The 16,810-nt window shown below is 40.6% G+C and overlaps 1 protein-coding gene across 1 annotated transcript; it reads left to right on the top strand.

The window, feature by feature from the left end:
* Positions 1-10: 10 nt before the first annotated feature.
* Positions 11-11,239, top strand: LOC134878120 (apoptosis regulator BAX-like). The gene is made up of 6 exons (XM_063903940.1): positions 11-300; positions 469-499; positions 2,334-2,498; positions 3,941-4,079; positions 5,710-5,814; positions 9,044-11,239. Exons 1-6 carry the CDS (start codon positions 273-275, stop codon positions 9,182-9,184), a joined length of 609 nt encoding a protein of 202 aa, XP_063760010.1. The 5' UTR covers positions 11-272; the 3' UTR covers positions 9,185-11,239.
* The last annotated feature ends 5,571 nt before the right edge of the window (positions 11,240-16,810 follow it).

Genomic DNA, 16,810 nt, shown 5'->3' on the forward strand with positions numbered 1-16,810 from the left:
CGCTGTAAAGATGTGTCAAGTTGTCCGGATGTTTAAGTTCGGCGCTGCCCGCTCACTGTTTAACTTTCTGACGGGACTGGTCAGAACTTCTCTTTCGGTGTTTGCCTGGTTTTTCTATTAAAGGACCATTGTTCGTCTTTAATGTGAACATTGTTACATTTCTTTCAAACAGGGTGTGGAGTTGTTAAGGGCGGTTTTGTCTGCCAGTGAAGGAAATAAGGCCGGGTTCCTTCAAGAGTTTCTCACAACTTTAAAATCCTCGTTTTTAACCCATGGCGTGCGAAGTAAACGGTAATTCCGGTAAGCTTTCTCCGTTTTTAACATACAGCTAAATAAAGTTTCATAAGCTAAAAGTTGTTATTACGTTTGCTCTATTGTTTTATATCGCCTGCGACTTTAAAAACACAGTACTCATTTAAACAGCCAGAGGGTATGACTAAAGTAACTAAAGCGGTGTCCTCTCCACAGATGCGAGGATAGGAGAAGCCCTGATCAAAGAGTAAGTTAATTCACACACCATAATAATCATAACAATAATAAATCGTATTAGAATAGCCCTTTAAAATCTATTCTAAGGCACTTTTCATGATAATAAAACATGTCTTAACAGAAACCATTACATTAATAACCGCTTATAGATAGATTTCATTCAACCACAGTTAAAGACTTTTAATGCTTCAGTTTACAATAATTTGCATTAAAAAAAAACCCGATTAGAAACAATAGATTTACCAATAGAAAGTCTGATGAGTTGATTATTTTTTAGCTGATGTTTAGGTAATTGTGATTTAATAGATATGTTTTCAATAAAAATGTAAAAGGGTCCATTTCTGAAGCCTGCAAAGATAGTTTGTACGATCACGACCGAATGATTTAAAAGAGAAATGATCAGAAGCTTAACAACAATGAGAACAGGTTTTTAGCTCCACCAGGCTGTCAGGATGCTGAACTCTACCAGACTGCTATTTTAATTTATTATATTATATCTTATTTTTTAATCTTTGGGACAGTGGGACACTTTGGTCTCCCTGTTTGTACAGCACTCAAAGATATTGATAATAAGGTTGACTGACTAGTTGCCCTGACCTGAAACTAGTGACTTCCTCAGCCCCTGTATCTAAAGCTCAGCGGAAAAACACTCTTGAAAACAGTATATATATATATATGTTCATGTTTTAACTTTCACTTCACTTATTTAGTTAAACTCTGTAATACACCTTTTTTTAATGAACAAAATAACATGTTCTACCTCAAATCAGTCGTTAAATTCCTTATCTAAAGCCAGTTTCAGTTTCATTTCACGGTAACAGGTAGCGCTCTTACGGTAAATCACATTACTTGTACTTACATAACATAACTTTGTGATCGTGACTAATGACAGGAGATAAAAACAACGGAATGGGTGTTACACCTTAACCCTGGCAGGATGCACGCAATGAGCATCATGGTTTATCTTGATCTGTTCTTGCAGCTGAACAGTCTGGAGTTTAAAAACACTCCTCACTCTGCATCACCATCATCCTCTTAAACTATTTTAAAATGCGTATTTCTAATTTACATTGGACACCTGGAAGTTTACCTGGGCGGACGAGAGAGTACCAGGATTTATAACCACAGCCGTTTCCTGCATATCCTCCCCCCTCTCTCCCCCGTGTCATTAACTGGCACTAGTTCTAACATCACCACCCTCTCAAACTCATCAGCATTTTCATATCTTGCTAATACTAATACACCACTGTTATACATTGTATTAAACAAATCATATATTGTAGAGTATTACAATGTTCATATAGTTACCTTAACTTCTCATGTTAATATACAAATCATATTTTATTGTATGTGTTTATTTTACGTTCTTGCTTTAACTTCTCGTGTTTATATAAATATGTATATTTTATTAAGTATTCTGATTCTCACTTATAAAGGCAGAAGTAGAGAATAAACCCATGTAATATTTTTTTTGTATTATATATATACAGTATGTCTATTAATGAGAAATGTTACATATATTAATAATAAACAGGGCAAATATAATTGTTGTAAAAATTACATAATGTACAGTAAAATTAAAGGAGCCATTATTTTGTGGTTAGCTTTATTATTTTGTATCAAATTAACAAATCAATTAATTAAACACAGGCCATGCCTTTATTCCTGGTACAGTGTTAAAAGGGGGAGATAGAGGGTATGACATTTCCTAATTTTTCCCACAGGCCAAAGTCAAACCAACCTACTCAGGGGCGGGGACTAAGTGTAAATGAGACGCTATCTCAAACCACTGAGTTATCCCGCGGCCCCCCCAGTGTGATTTTTAACGTCCTGTTCTCTTCCAGGGTCATAGAGGAGGAGCTGAAGGACGTCCCCTCAGAGGATGTCCCACCCCTCACTCCGCTCGCTGCCACGGTAGAGAGTGAGCAGGAGCGGAAGCTGGTGACTCAGCTGGCCAAAATGGTCTGCATCATCGGGGACCTGGTCCAAGGCGACCAGGAGCTCAGAGAGTAAGGCGGGCGGGCGGGCGGATGGACGGACGGACGGACGGACGGACGGACCGACGGACGGACAGACGGACCGACGACGACAGACAGACAGACAGACAGACAGACAGACAGACAGACAGACAGACAGACAGATGGATAGTCTTGTTCAGCAGGATAATATTCACATATTAACACCACTTTTTGATTTTTGAAGGGAAAACACAATCGGCAGAACTAAAATAGATAAATAGATAGTGTAATTCATTTATCGCAAATTGGGAAATTATTTTGTTCCAGCAGCAGTGTCAAGCGTTACACAAATGTTCGCTTTGATGACGTATAGTCTAATTTACACTACTTCTGCGTTACTTTGAGTTACTTTCACCAAAATAACCTCTAAAGTATGACTTTAAATGCTCAAATGTAGTTTATTGCAGCTCAATAATTAAAGCTATCTATCTATCTGGCAGTACATGCTGAACATTAGGAAAAGAGCTAGATATTAAACTCCTGCTCCGTTTCAGTGGGCTGAATAATATGTGATACCGGTAACATTCCACAGCTGATGGAGGCTGCAGATCTTCAACACTCCGCCACGAGTCTCTGAACTTCTCGGGGTTCAAGCAGCAGACCCAGAGAAAGTGACCTTCTGTTGCTTTGGCCTGCGCACACTAATGTCTTTCTCTTTCCTTTTCTCCGAGCCTGCAGCTCTGCATTGTTTTCCTGCAGCTCTGCATTGTTTTCCTGCAGCTCTGTATTGTTTTCCTGCAGCTCTGCATTGTTTTCCTGCAGCTCTGCATTGTTTTCCTGCAGCTCTGCATTGTTTTCCTGCAGCTCTGTATTGTTTTCCTGCAGCTCTGCATTGTGTTCCTGCAGCTCTGCATTGTGTTCCTGCAGCTCTGCATTGTGAGCCTGCAGCTCTGCATTGTGAGCCTGCAGCTCTGCATTGTGAGCCTGCAGCTCTGCATTGTGAATCTGTTTCTGCAGCTCTGCATTGTGAGCCTGCAGCTCTGCATTGTGAATCTGTTTCTGCAGCCCTCTTAACCAATAGTAAACAGGCTCACTGAGTTACTATTCTACCCACACAATTATTTCTCTGGTGTCGGAATGTCTTGATGTTGGTGATTTCTTAAAAACAAAACACCACATCATTTCAGGTTAAAATGTGTTGTAACTGCGTTAGTGAGAATTGTAACGGGTATTATATTACCCACATTTCAGAAGTAATGTGTTATATTACTGCGTTACAGCAAAAAGTAATACATTACTGTAACTCTGTTACTTTTGTAATGCGTTATACCCAACACTGTTAACTGCAGATCTTATTTAACCAAAAACACATTCATAAAAACGTTGACTTTGGGACAAGGGAACAGGAACTGCTAAAATCCTAACTCATTTCCGAGTGTAGGACTCATTCCTGCACCAGTGTATAAACCCCTCTTCTCATTTGTGTGTTGCAGTGTGATAGATGGGGTGGCTCGTTCCTCCGGCTCTAAGTGGGACAACTTTCAGAAAGTGGCAGACAAAGTGTTTGAGCATGGGATCACCTGGGAGAGGATCGCCGTGCTCTTCTACGTCGCCGGCAAGCTAGCTGTGAAGGTAGGTTAGCCTCTTACTGTCGCACATCAGAGCGGATTTTAAAGGGAAAAAGTACTTTTTTTAAAATTATCTTTGTTAATAAATGGTCTTCAGAGCAGTGATGAGCACAGAGATCCCCTCGTGAGTCATTTGTTATCTGAGGAGGCTATCAGTACTAACTAACTACCAGAGTATTTTAGGTTGTTGAAACGCATCCCTTTCTATGCACTAAGGGTTTTCAAGAGCATTTGCCTGGCACTGTGAGTTTAGAGGGAACAGGTATTAGCTTAGCTTGAAGTAGGGTGACCAAGTGTCCCACTTTGTGCAGGACTGCACAGCATTTTTATCATTTGTCCGACACATTTTGACAATGTCCCGCATTTGATTGACAGTTGCCCATTTAAAACATGGCTTTTATCCAAAGGTGTTTAGAAAACACGAGAGGGCTATCCCCATTAGCTGTGTCAGATGTCAATCAATCAACAGAGAAATGGATTTACTTTAACATGGAGGGCAACTCCCAGTTTTTGTGAGATTCGGCAGAAGTGCGCTTCCCCCGAAACTCACACAACGCCTGGCCCATAAAGTAAATATCTATCTGTGGATTTTTCCTTCCAGAAACCAAAAGAGGATTACTAAAACAGATGAGGTAACAGCAGCTGATTTAATAAACGTTTACCACACTGTGGAGGTACATTTTTAGGGTTGGATAGACATTATATTTCAATCTAAACTAGCTCTTAGCAACGCAGTAACATGTCCCGCATTGTCCCGCACAAACATACTCTTTGTCCCGCATATGGCTTGTTGGCACCCGGTCACCCTAGCTTGAAGTGGCTATCCACTTTATGTTTCTAAGGAAAAAGCTAGCTCTGCTGTAGTATTTAGCCTTTGAACTACCTTTCTCTAATAGAAATGAAATGGTGTTGAATTTATATATACTTTTCAAAGGACGGGGATAGTTGTTCTTGATCAATACAGTTCTGTAGGGATGACATAGCTTGTAGGCCGACCAAGCAGTAAGCATTGTCCTGGTTCCCTCTGCAAAAAAATTGGAAGTAAACAAGCGTTTATGATATTTACACATTCTTTCAACAATGGTATGTTCACATATTAAAGCTGTTGTGATATTGCATACATGTCCCTCTAGCAATACAAAGTTTATGCTAGACTATAAACAAACTACATCACAGTCCAATGACTTGACTTCAACATCGCTAAGCTAAAGGGGGATAATGTTAGGTTTGATGATGAAAACATCACCCATCATTTAGTTCAGCAGTCTAAATTAGCTACTTGTTGTTAACCACTCTCCTTTAGAGAAACAAAAGCTTCTATATGTATGAGTCGGATATTTACTGACGTGTTTTACGTTGTAGAACAAAAAATAACTTGCGATAACCACAGACCCTAAACTGAAAACCCATGGGCTTCCACACAAGGGAGCTGGGAGTGCAAACATACAGAAGGCTTCACCGAGAGGCTCGGTAGGTTTGTTTGTGATGACAGCATTATGTTTAGCTTAGCATGCTGTTAGCTAGTATGCTAAGCTAACCATCATATCTGTCTGTTTTCTCCAATGATCCAGCGGTGCAATTGAAATAAACCCCAGTCTGGAAGCCGTTTCACTTTGTCTCTGTGTGTGCATCAGATGGTGGAGGCTCATCTCCCCGAGACAGTGAGGGAGATCCTGATGTGGACTGTGGAGTTCTTCAAAAAAAATCTACTGGGCTGGATTCGAGATCATGGAGGATGGGTATGTCGGAACTTTGTTTCTTCCATATTCCATATTCATCTGACTCTATCTTATTGCATTTATTTTTTAATTAAAGTGCCTCTACATGTATCTTGCTTTTGGGGGGTTTCCCTTTCATGTAGTGTGTTGTATAGGTGTGCATTTAAATGGTCTGCAAAGGCTAAAATCCCTGTTTTTCCTTCACAGGGAGTTTCTCTCCCATATACTCCCTATGACATCACTATGTAACGCTTTTATTGCCTTGCGCTGCAACAAATTGTAGGTGATAGGCTTAGGCGCAGGACATCTCTAAGCATTTGACCAATCACAACAGAGCCGGCCAACTATCCAATCAGAGCAGACTGGGCTCTGGTTTCAGACAGAGAGTGAAAAGAGGTGCTGCAGCACAGACAGTATGAGAAACATTAAAGCATGGAGACATGTCCCAGGAGACACTACATACTCAGCAGGAGAGGACTCTTTAAAGTAGAGACACCAAATACTGATATACACCTGAACATCAGCAGGAGAGGACTCTTTAAAGTAGAGACACTACATACTGATATACACCTGAACATCAGCAGGAGAGGACTCTTTAAAGTAGAGACACTACGTACTGATATACACCTGAACATCAGCAGGAGAGGACTCTTTAAAGTACAGACGCTACATACTGATATACACCTGAACATCAGCAGGAGAGGACTCTTTAAAGTAGAGACACTACATACTGATATACACCTGAACATCAGCAGGAGAGGACTCTTTAAAGTACAGACGCTACATACTGATATACACCTGAACATCAGCAGGAGAGGACTCTTTAAAGTAGAGACACTACATACTGATATACACCTGAACATCAGCAGGAGAGGACTCTTTAAAGTAGAGACACTACATACTGATATACACCTGAACATCAGCAGGAGAGGACTCTTTAAAGTAGAGACACTACATACTGATATACACCTGAACATCAGCAGGAGAGGACTCTTTAAAGAAGAGAAAAATTTCAATAAATACACAATAAGCTTTTCAAAATAATTAATTATTAATGATTAAATTCACCCACTAGATTTCGCTGTTCGGACGCACCACAGAACACTCAGGCATATCACATAGGCCTATTTAAACTTTTAAAACTGATTATTTTCCAATTCATGACACGGTTTTTTTATAATTATTTTTTCAAATGCGTTCTGCAGAGAAGGGAGGCTGGCGTTGGTCACGGTTTGGAATGAGAGAAAACATGTATATATGTATATATATATATATATATGTATATACATATATATGTATATGTATATATACAGTGGTATGCAAAAGTTTGGGCACCCCTTAGGAAAACCACTGCATCAGTTTGTCACTTGCTGAGCTTTTGAAGCAGCAACTTCATTTTAACATATGTTATACCTTATGGTAACAGAAACATCTCAGTAGTGAAATAACTTTTATTGGTCAAACAGAAACATGTTTATGTGCATTCAAACAAAAATAGGCATGTGCATAAATTTGGGCACCCCTAAGAAATAATTCCATTAATATTTAGTATTGCCTCCTTTTGCTGCAATAACGGCCTGTAGACGCCTCCTGTAGCCACAGACAAGTCCCTTAAGCCTGGCAGGTGGTATTTTGGCCCATTCTTCCACACAAAACGTCTCCAGTTCAGTCAGGTTTCTTGGCCTCCGTGCATGGACAGCCTTCTTCAAATAAATCCATACATTTTCAATGATGTTAAGGTCTGGGGACTGGGATGGCCATTCCAGAACATTGTACCTGTGCTTCTGCATGAATTCCTTGGTGGATTTTGATCGGTGCTTAGGATCATTGTCCTGCTGAAAAATCCAACCCCGGCGTAGCTTCAACTTTGTGACTGACTCTAGAACATTCTTGTCAAGAATCTCCTGGTACTGTAAGGAATTCATGTGGCCCTCAACTTTAACAAGTTTTCCAGTACCTGTGCTAGCCACACAGCCCCATAACATGATAGATCCTCCACCAAATTTTACAGTGGGCAACAAGTTCTTTTCATTGAATGCAGTGTGTTTTTTTCGCCATGCATACCTGTTCATGTTATGACCAAATAACTCAATCTTGGTCTCATCTGACCACAGTATTTTGTTCCAAAATGCTTCTGGCTTGTCCAGATGTGCTTTTGCATACCTCATGCGACTCTTCTTGTGATTAACACTCAGGAAAGGCTTTTTGCACATCACCCTTCCAATGAGCTCTTCCTGGTGCAAAGTACGCTGGATTGTGGAACGGTGAACAACTACACCATCAGCAGCCAGATGTTGTTGTAGTTCTCTGGAGGTGGTCTGTGGCTTCTCTGTGACCATTTTCACCATCCTTCGCCTGTGCCTTTCCCCTATTTTTGTCGGCCTACCACATCTTTCCTTCACACGGACTGTTCCTGTGGCCTTCCATTTCACAACTACGTTTCTGACTGTGGAGACAGACAGTTTAAACCTGTCAGATAATTTTTTGTACCCTTCTCCTAATTTATAATGTTGGATTATCTTAGCTTTCAGGTCAGTGGAGAGTTGTTTTGAGGTCCCCATCTTGCCACTCCCTAAGAAAGAACCTAGGCCAGGCACAGCCAGCTATTACCTATGTTAAATAGCCTTTTTCATGATTGGTTCCACCTGTCTTTGTAATTGAAGGTCTAATGAGCTAATCAAAGCAATTTTGTGCAGCAACCTGTCAGCTATAAATCCGTACAGGTGTTGAAATGAATGCTATTTATAAGGGTGCCCAAACTTTTGCACATCCCATTTTTTGCATTTTATTTTATTATAATAAAACTATGTAATGCTACCCTAAGAATTTTGGTCTGGAAAACACTAAAACGTCTACATCTTTGTAGGAAAACAAATGTTGTTGCTGTGATCTTCTATTATAAAGGAAAAGCAAATTGTCATGAAATCTCAGAGGGGTGCCCAAACTTTTGCATACCACTGTATATATATATATATATCTTTTTTGGAAGACCTTAGTTAAGGCGGCAGGTGTGTGTTGCTTAGGCAGCCGCCTACGCTGTAAAGTGCTGCGGGATCCCAGCTGTATATTTTCAATAGTTATCTAAAATACTCAATAGATATACAACTTTTTTTTGTATATGTATGTTTGGAATACCAATTTTCCAATTTTGAATCCGATCTTAAAAGTGAGTTAGTCGATAAATGTTTCCTCTCTGATTTCATTACGAGTCATTACGATGCAGCACATTATTGAAACTGTCTCTTCACAGATCAACAGTTTCTCTGAGCTGGCCAAGTCGTCCGTGCAGAGCGTGTCCACAATGAGCGCTCACAGCTATGGCCTCGTCCTCATCTTCGTCGCCGGCCTGGCTATAGGAAGCATCATCACCTGGAGACTAAGCAGAAACTGACACACACACACACACACACACACACACACACACACACACACACACACACACACACACACACACACACACACTCCAGAACTGTGCAGGAATGAATCTTAAACCCGGAAATTAATAAGCATTTTAGCGCTTCCTGGTTCACTCGTCTCAAATTTTCATTAAGTGACTTAATGAGACGACTAAACGTCCTCATGGCGAACAACCGCCGCCTTTATCTGACAGGTGATGGGAAGTCATGTGAGTATCATGGAGTTTGTTAATGGCCTCAAGCTGCCTTTGCCCTTTTGACTCACAACCAACCAGCTGAAAAAACTACTAACTAACCTCTTGGTGATCAAATAGCAAATCATGTATGGTGTGAAGGCAGCTCATTGTTTACTTCTGGGGATTGTGTTTACACTCCAACTTTTATAAGAGTGGTTATTATGTGGAGATTATCCATGTGTGTGTTTGCCACAGATCTTATTTCATGCAATAATCCAAAATCCAATAAAAAATCCCATTCCTTTTGTCGAGGGAGCCCTTGTGATGCTATCTTCCGGGTCGGCCTTCACAAATCACTGCACCGCTCTATACGGGTCAGAGAGTCATACTCTGCATTTGCCAAATAGACCAGAGGGTATTTTCCTCAAAGTTGTCATGTGATGTCCAGCTGCCGTCATGTCCCGATCACATGTTGCCATGAGATACCACTCTACCTTCTCTAATGTTCATCTATGCAAACTTGAAATGATCTTTTTGCCAGATATTTTTCCGGGAGCTAAGGTTTATTCTCTGTGAAGGATGTCCTCTGATGGAGTAGTTGTGTTATACATGTCCAAGGTTAATTTACTGTCATTCAAGTTTGACATACTTTATTCATCTCCAATGAGAATGAATGACTTTATTCAATCGTGTTTTTACACACATTACACACTCAGGGCTGATGCATATGAACCCATGCACAATCAGGACCACATGCAGGATTGGAGAGGTGGAAGAGCGAAGGGGCTGCCAGTCAGCCGGCGCCAGAGGGTTGAAAGTGTTCAAGAGTCTGGAAAGTTTGGGTTTAGGTTCCTTAACAGTGCTTAGGAAAGGCTTGCATTTCATTTTTAAAAAGCTTGTTGATAATAACAGGAATCAAAGAGTGAGCAACTAAATGAAATAAAAAGATGAGTTTTGAATTTGGATTGAAATACTGAAGCTATATACCATGACAAATAACGCATACAATAATATATTTCAAATTTTAAGTGGCTTCAGAGTTCTTGATCTGTTATGGGGCTGAAGGACAGCAGTTCCCTTTTTTTTCATTATATTAAGGTGTCTTTTCCATTCAATCGTTATGAAATTCTATGCCTCCGGTAAACTGTATTCAATGTTGATCATAACCTGGATTATTAGAAGAAATTCACAAATAGAACATCAATAAAAGATGCAACAAAGAACTCTTTTGCTGTTGAAGCGAAAGTTTTAACCTTACTCATTTTAGTCCTTGAAAAATTCTGCCTCCTAAAATTGTAAAACCATAAAGTGATAAAATATTCTATTTATAACACCTGTATTCCACTGGTTTACTTTTATGGTGGGTTTACGGTTTATTTGCTCAATAAAAAATGTAGGTTAAATTATTTTTTAACAGAGCAGGTAGGGTTGTCTTCTCTAAGATAAGAATACTCGCACTAAATGTGTACTTTACAGTACGTGACAGATTTGTTTTTTCAAGCAGGACTTTAAGCACGTGCGGGACAAAATATGAACTTTTATTTCTGTTTTCAGTGATATCGGTTGAGGTTTTGTATTGGTTCTGGTTTTACTTCATGCAATTATTCACAATTCATGTACAGCTCATGTTCTATTGTCATGGTGCATTGCCTGACCGATACCTGGTGATGGTCGATGTTATTGGTCAGACTTGGCTTTTTACAGATCCGTAAAATCCGTACAGAAATGCCAAATGTTATGTGAGGTCATTCAGGTGCAGGGTTTCCATGTCATGTTTGAAACATGTTAATTTCACTCTGTAAAATGTATTGTCACTCACAATCCTAAGAATAAAAGGCATTATTTGATCAAAAATGTGTTTTCTGAATATTTGTTAATAATCAATATTAAAAACCATAACTCTTTAGTTTTCTCAGCAAAACTGCAAAAATGGAACAAAACTTAAAATAAGAAATAGTAATAATGTAAATAAAGACAAATTTATTAAATAAATATCAAATAAGAGTAGGAACTGCATTTATTGATAGTGACAGATACTGAACAAAAATATCTTGAAGAAACTGAAGGAAAATGTATCCTTTGGGTCGTATAAATATCCAAAACCGGAGAAATTTGGTTTAAAACAGTAAGAAAATAGACATGAAACGGAAACATAAGGCTTCAAATATTTAAGTAAAAAATAGTTCATTCATACAGAACTGAATCCAGTGCCGTTCTGTAAAATGTAATTTATAATCCCTTTTTTTTCCCCACATGTAAGCCATGTCACAACCGGTTAACAACACAGAAGTTTCAAGCCAATTGTAACATAGATTATTCAACACAAAAGTGTTTTATCAGAATGCAGAACATACAGACCCGGACTCATTGAGATAGTTATCATGTGGGGAGAAACTTCCTTTCTTTGGATTTTATTTATTTTTGGCAACCAGTGCCTTTAATACAGTGACAGCAAGAAATGGGGAGACAGAGTGGAAGAGGTGCAGCAAAGGGTCTCAGGCCGGATTCAAACCTGAGTCCACCGCATGGGGATTTAACCCCAGTGTATGGCCGACAGCTCTACCCACTTAGCCATACCACAGCCCTTAGCATTTCTTTTTAAATAACTGTCATGAAGCAGTGTTTTAACCAACCTGCATTTGATTTGAATACAAGCCTTTCACAAAAAAAAAGTCATTCCATATTTGTATTAAATTATTAACACAACTCATCAATATGCCCTTATGCATTTGAGCCCCTTCCCCTCTATTCAAAGTTTCAAGGTTTCAAGGTTTTATTGGTCATATGCACAGCAGATACAACGTATATGTTGGCAATGAAAATCTTATGTCCCATGCTCCTCCAACAACTCAACATACATGGAGCTGTGTGTGGCCACGCAGTCGTGCGTGAACAGGGAGTAGAGGAGAGGGCTGAGCACACAACCCTGAGGGGCTCCGGTGTTGAGGGTCAAGGTGGAGGATGTGATGTTCCCCATCCGCACTGCCTGGGATCTGCCCGTTAGGAAGCTCAGGATCCAGTCACAGAGGGCACTGTTGAGCCCAAGGTCCCTGAGCTTAATGATGAGCTTGGAGGGCACAATGGTGTTGAATGCTGAACTGTAGTCAATGAACAGCATTCTCACATAAGTGTTCCTCTGGTCCAGGTGGGAGAGGGCAGTGTGGAGGGTGAGGGAGATGGCATCATCCTTGGACCTGTTTGCTCTGTAGGCAAACTGCAGGGGGTCCAGTGAGTCAGGGAGGGAGGAGGTGATAAAAGTCACTGTTGTTTACAGTATGTATATAATTAACTTTAAACCTTTTATTTTTTACTTTTGTCAAAATGTATTTATATAACATTCATGAGCCAGATGCAATGTCATTTCATTCTGCTGTGCACTTGTCCTGTGTATAGTATGAATAACAACTAGGTCTAAATGAACCTTGAATCAATAAGAACTAGGCCTCCTCTAGAAATTGACCTGGTGGACACCTGAATAAGCCTGTTATTACAAACTGTGTTCATGAACTACTTTACCTGCATTATTATCCACATCTGAGAGTCTCCTCTCTTTCCTTTTTAAATACTAAAACAAATATAAATGTGATGTGATACATGATACTCATCACTTTGATGACACGGCACATTTAGACTGTTGGAAGTGAGGAACTGATTTTTTCTAAAAGCTTTGCCAGACAAAATATCGTTATTTACCTGTTGCTGCATGCTGTCTGTGAACTTCTGGACAAGTCCTCTAATGAAAACGGGGTCGATGTTCCTCTTCTGCAGCTGCTTGAATAGCATGCCCACGTGTGGCATGATCCTGTGGAACAATTCCAGGAAAAAAACGAAAGCCTCGTCTTCAAGCATCCTCACAAAGCCCCCAGCCTCTCTGACAGTTACAGGATCAAAGTTCACAGAGTCTTCCCTGATGGTCTGGAAACACTTGAGGAGGTCATCCTTTTGTTCGTACAGTGTTTGCGCGACTGTGGAAGTTCCACCGTGTTGTAGAAGCTCTGGGGAGTCTGTGTGCCACCACTTGCTGGAGCACTGCGGTTCGCTTGGGTAACCTGGAGAAGAAGGCAGAAAATCCACCAATGTCTGAAAAGAAAGTGCAGATCCTGGGGATGTGTGATGTTGCCTGCTGCATTATTAGGTTCAGCTGATGCGCATAGCAGTGCACGTAGTGTGCATTCCCGTACACATCCATTACTTTACACTGCACTCCGCCAGTGGCTCCCCTCATAACAGAAGCCCCGTCGTTAGCTTGGGTGATAAGTTTGGCTTTTTGTCCATTTGGGAGTATGGTGCTTAGCCTCTCCAGAAGCGCTGTAGCGATTGTGTCAGCAGTCGAGTTCTGGATAGTAATGAACAGTGGCGGCTGGTGAACATTTTTTGGGGGGGGGCGCAGTTGGGCGGCACGGTTTAAATAGCACTTTTTTAGAGGTTTAGCTTAAGACAGTTGGTTAGGTGGCTGCGGCCACATTCGTGCTTCTTACATTTTTGTGTGAAGTGCTTTAGATCCTTCATCCCGGTTGTAGTCCAAAGTGTTTCAGTCCCAGGACTTTGAAATAACAGACAAGGGAAACAAAAAAAGGCATTGCTCACTGTACAACCAGCTAACCAATTCCGCTTAGCATACAAGTTTGAGGAGAAAGTTCGAGTGTAGGTTCTCCCGCGATCAGTGGTCGTCTGTTGAATGTTTAAATCCGGACGCTCGGGTCCCAAGTCTTTCAATTTCTTCTTTTCGACATCTGATAGTCGATGAAACGGTGTTTTAAGTAGAGCTTGCACGGAGTTCTCAGCCATCGATGTCGCCATATTCACTCAATCTAAGTTTCAGCTAGCTACGGTGCTGCTCTTTACGCTTGTGGTTAGGGAATGATAACGATGCTGATTCGCCGAAATAGTCCAATCGCGTATCTAAGAATGTCACATTGAACTAAGAAACAATGCCATTGGCTGTGGGCGCAAAGATTTGCGCCCACAGATCTAAGTTTCATCCTCCAATGAAAAGCTATCCTTGCTAAAATGACTGAGAAAAGTATAAGCTCTCCTATAGACTCCCATGTTATCGGCGCCCACGGACGGTAGCCGACCTGCCTATTCTCAGAAAAGGCGAATGGCAATATATTATGTCCGGACACATTTTAGCGGTTCTTGACAGTGGTCTCCCATACACATTTAACCCATAAACACGGTACATTTCTTATTTCAATTATGTTGTATATATAACGTTTTTTAACTCAAAAAGTCAGGGTGGGCGGCGCCCAAGCGCCCACTATTGACGCACCGCCACTGGTAATGAACTCCAAAAACCGCTCTTGTAGCTACTCAGTGGTGGGTAGTAACGCAAATGAGTAAAAAAGTAAAAATGTGGTTTTTAGCTCTCAAAGTGAGATCCCTGTGTGTCCAGAATTAAGATGATTTAGAGAAAACAAGAATAGAACAATATTTAGTAGAGGTGGGTGCAATTCATCGATGTGGCGATGCATCGCGATGCTTCACGTCACGATTCGGCATCGATTAATTAACGTCGATGCTTAAAAATAAATAAAGTCGATGCCTTGCCGCAAGGCCGGAACAAAAAACACGTAAGCGGAACCTTAACGCGCACGCCGCCCGGACTGTTTAGTGAGTGTGACCACAATAAACAGAGCAGGTTAGTTTCTTTGCAAAATGGCAACAGCTTCAGAAGCCTCCAAAGACAGTCCGATTCTCTCGCCACCGGGGTTGAATGTATCCGTGTGGAAGTACTTTGGATTTTATTAGAGAGCAAACAAGACGACTGACAAGACCTAAGCAATTTGCAAGATTTGCAAAGCAAAAATAAAGTACATTAGCAACACCACAAACATGAGGCAGCACCTTGTACGCCTTCATCCCGAAACGGAGAAGGATCCTCCCGTCGTGCCCGCCACACAGAGGACATTCCTGGAGACTGTCTCCAAACTTCCCAATAACTCAGAGAAGGCGAAGACAATTACAAAAGCAATAGCTACTTTCATCGCGACGGATTTACGCCCGTATTCAGTAGTAAACAACAGGGGGTTTCGGTTAGTGGTGCGCTCCATGGAGCCGCGCTACAAACTCCCTCACTGAAAACACTTCGCAGAGAAAGAAATCCCCCACCTCTACGATAAACCAAAGCAAACGTCCTGGAGTCCATGAAGAAGGCAAGCAGGGTAGCGCTTACATGTGATGCGTGGACTTCGGTTGCCACCAAATCCTTCGTTACTGTAACAGCGCATTTTGTGCTCGCGTCGGACAAGAACAGATGGAAGTTGGTGAGTTACGTTCTTCAAGCTCGAGAGATGAGTGAGAGTCACACCGGGGCAAATGTTGCCGAGCTGCTGGAGAAAGCAGCGACAGAATGGCAGATCTCAGATAAAGATTTGGTTTTGGTAACTGATAATGCCAGCAACATGGTCATGGCTGCTCAGAAGGCAAACTTCGTGCACCTGAAATGCTATGCTCACACTGCTAATTTAGCCTCACAGAAAGTTGAATTATTTAATTTTTTTTCATTATTTAAAATTCAATTATTTTATTTAATTTTGAGGAATGCACTTTTGTTTCTGTATGGCAGCTTTTTTTGTAAAGTTATCCTATTGATATTCCAGACTGAATACGTTTCCATTTCCCATTAAATAAATTTGATGGAAGTACATTTCTTGTTTACTTGTATTAATGAACTCATTAAATCCAGGGCTTGACTGTTTTCAGTGTTTTCCGCCAATAGAGGGGACTCAAGTGGAGCTTTCCCTGATCAAAGTTAAGTAGGTCAAAGTGCAAAGGTTTACAGAACAGTCATAAAATAAAATATTTTGTGTCTTTAAAAAATGTAAGTCAAATGTTCAAAAAACCTTGTTATTTACTTTTTGAGTGTAGTTTTAGAGGAACTGAGTTAATTGATAGGCTAGTTATTTACAAATGTAGCCAGTAGCCACAGATGAAGACAAAATCAATAATCGAGGAATCGTGGTCCCAATAATCCAAAGTGAATCGACAATCATTAGAATCGAAGAATCGAAGCTCCCATAATCGAAATCGAATCGTGAGGTACCCTTGTTGGAACACCCCTAATATTTAGACACATTATATCTGAGTTGGTGCCTTAATAAGCTATCATATGAGGGCTAATCAAGATGACAAATCTTAGCCTAGCTTGTTGTAAGAAGGACTTTTTTCAAAATGGTGGCTATGGGTTAAGATGAGCCACAAGAGGTGGGGTAAGTTGAGCCACTGGCAACTTGTCTTTCCAGTTTCATGGGTTAAGCCCTATGAAATGTAGACAGCTTGCATACGAATTTGCCAAATTGAATGATGTGCAAATTCCTCAGAACTGGTACAATGACGAAAGAGCAGGTCAGTTTTTAAAGAAGTTGTCAAGAAAGAAGTAACTGTATGAAATGTTGCACTGAATTAATTATGTGTCAAAACCTA

The sequence above is a fragment of the Eleginops maclovinus genome, chromosome 16 (assembly GCF_036324505.1).
Source record: "Eleginops maclovinus isolate JMC-PN-2008 ecotype Puerto Natales chromosome 16, JC_Emac_rtc_rv5, whole genome shotgun sequence".
NCBI lineage: Eukaryota > Metazoa > Chordata > Actinopteri > Perciformes > Eleginopidae > Eleginops > Eleginops maclovinus.

Coding starts and splice junctions, on each gene's coding strand:
- LOC134878120 (XM_063903940.1), top strand. CDS start 273: ATGGCGTGCGAAGTAAACGGTAATTCCG. Junction 4,080..5,709: donor CCGGCAAGCTAGCTGTGAAG/GTAGGTTAGCCT, acceptor TGTGTGCATCAG/ATGGTGGAGGCTCATCTCCC. Junction 5,815..9,043: donor TTCGAGATCATGGAGGATGG/GTATGTCGGAAC, acceptor GTCTCTTCACAG/ATCAACAGTTTCTCTGAGCT.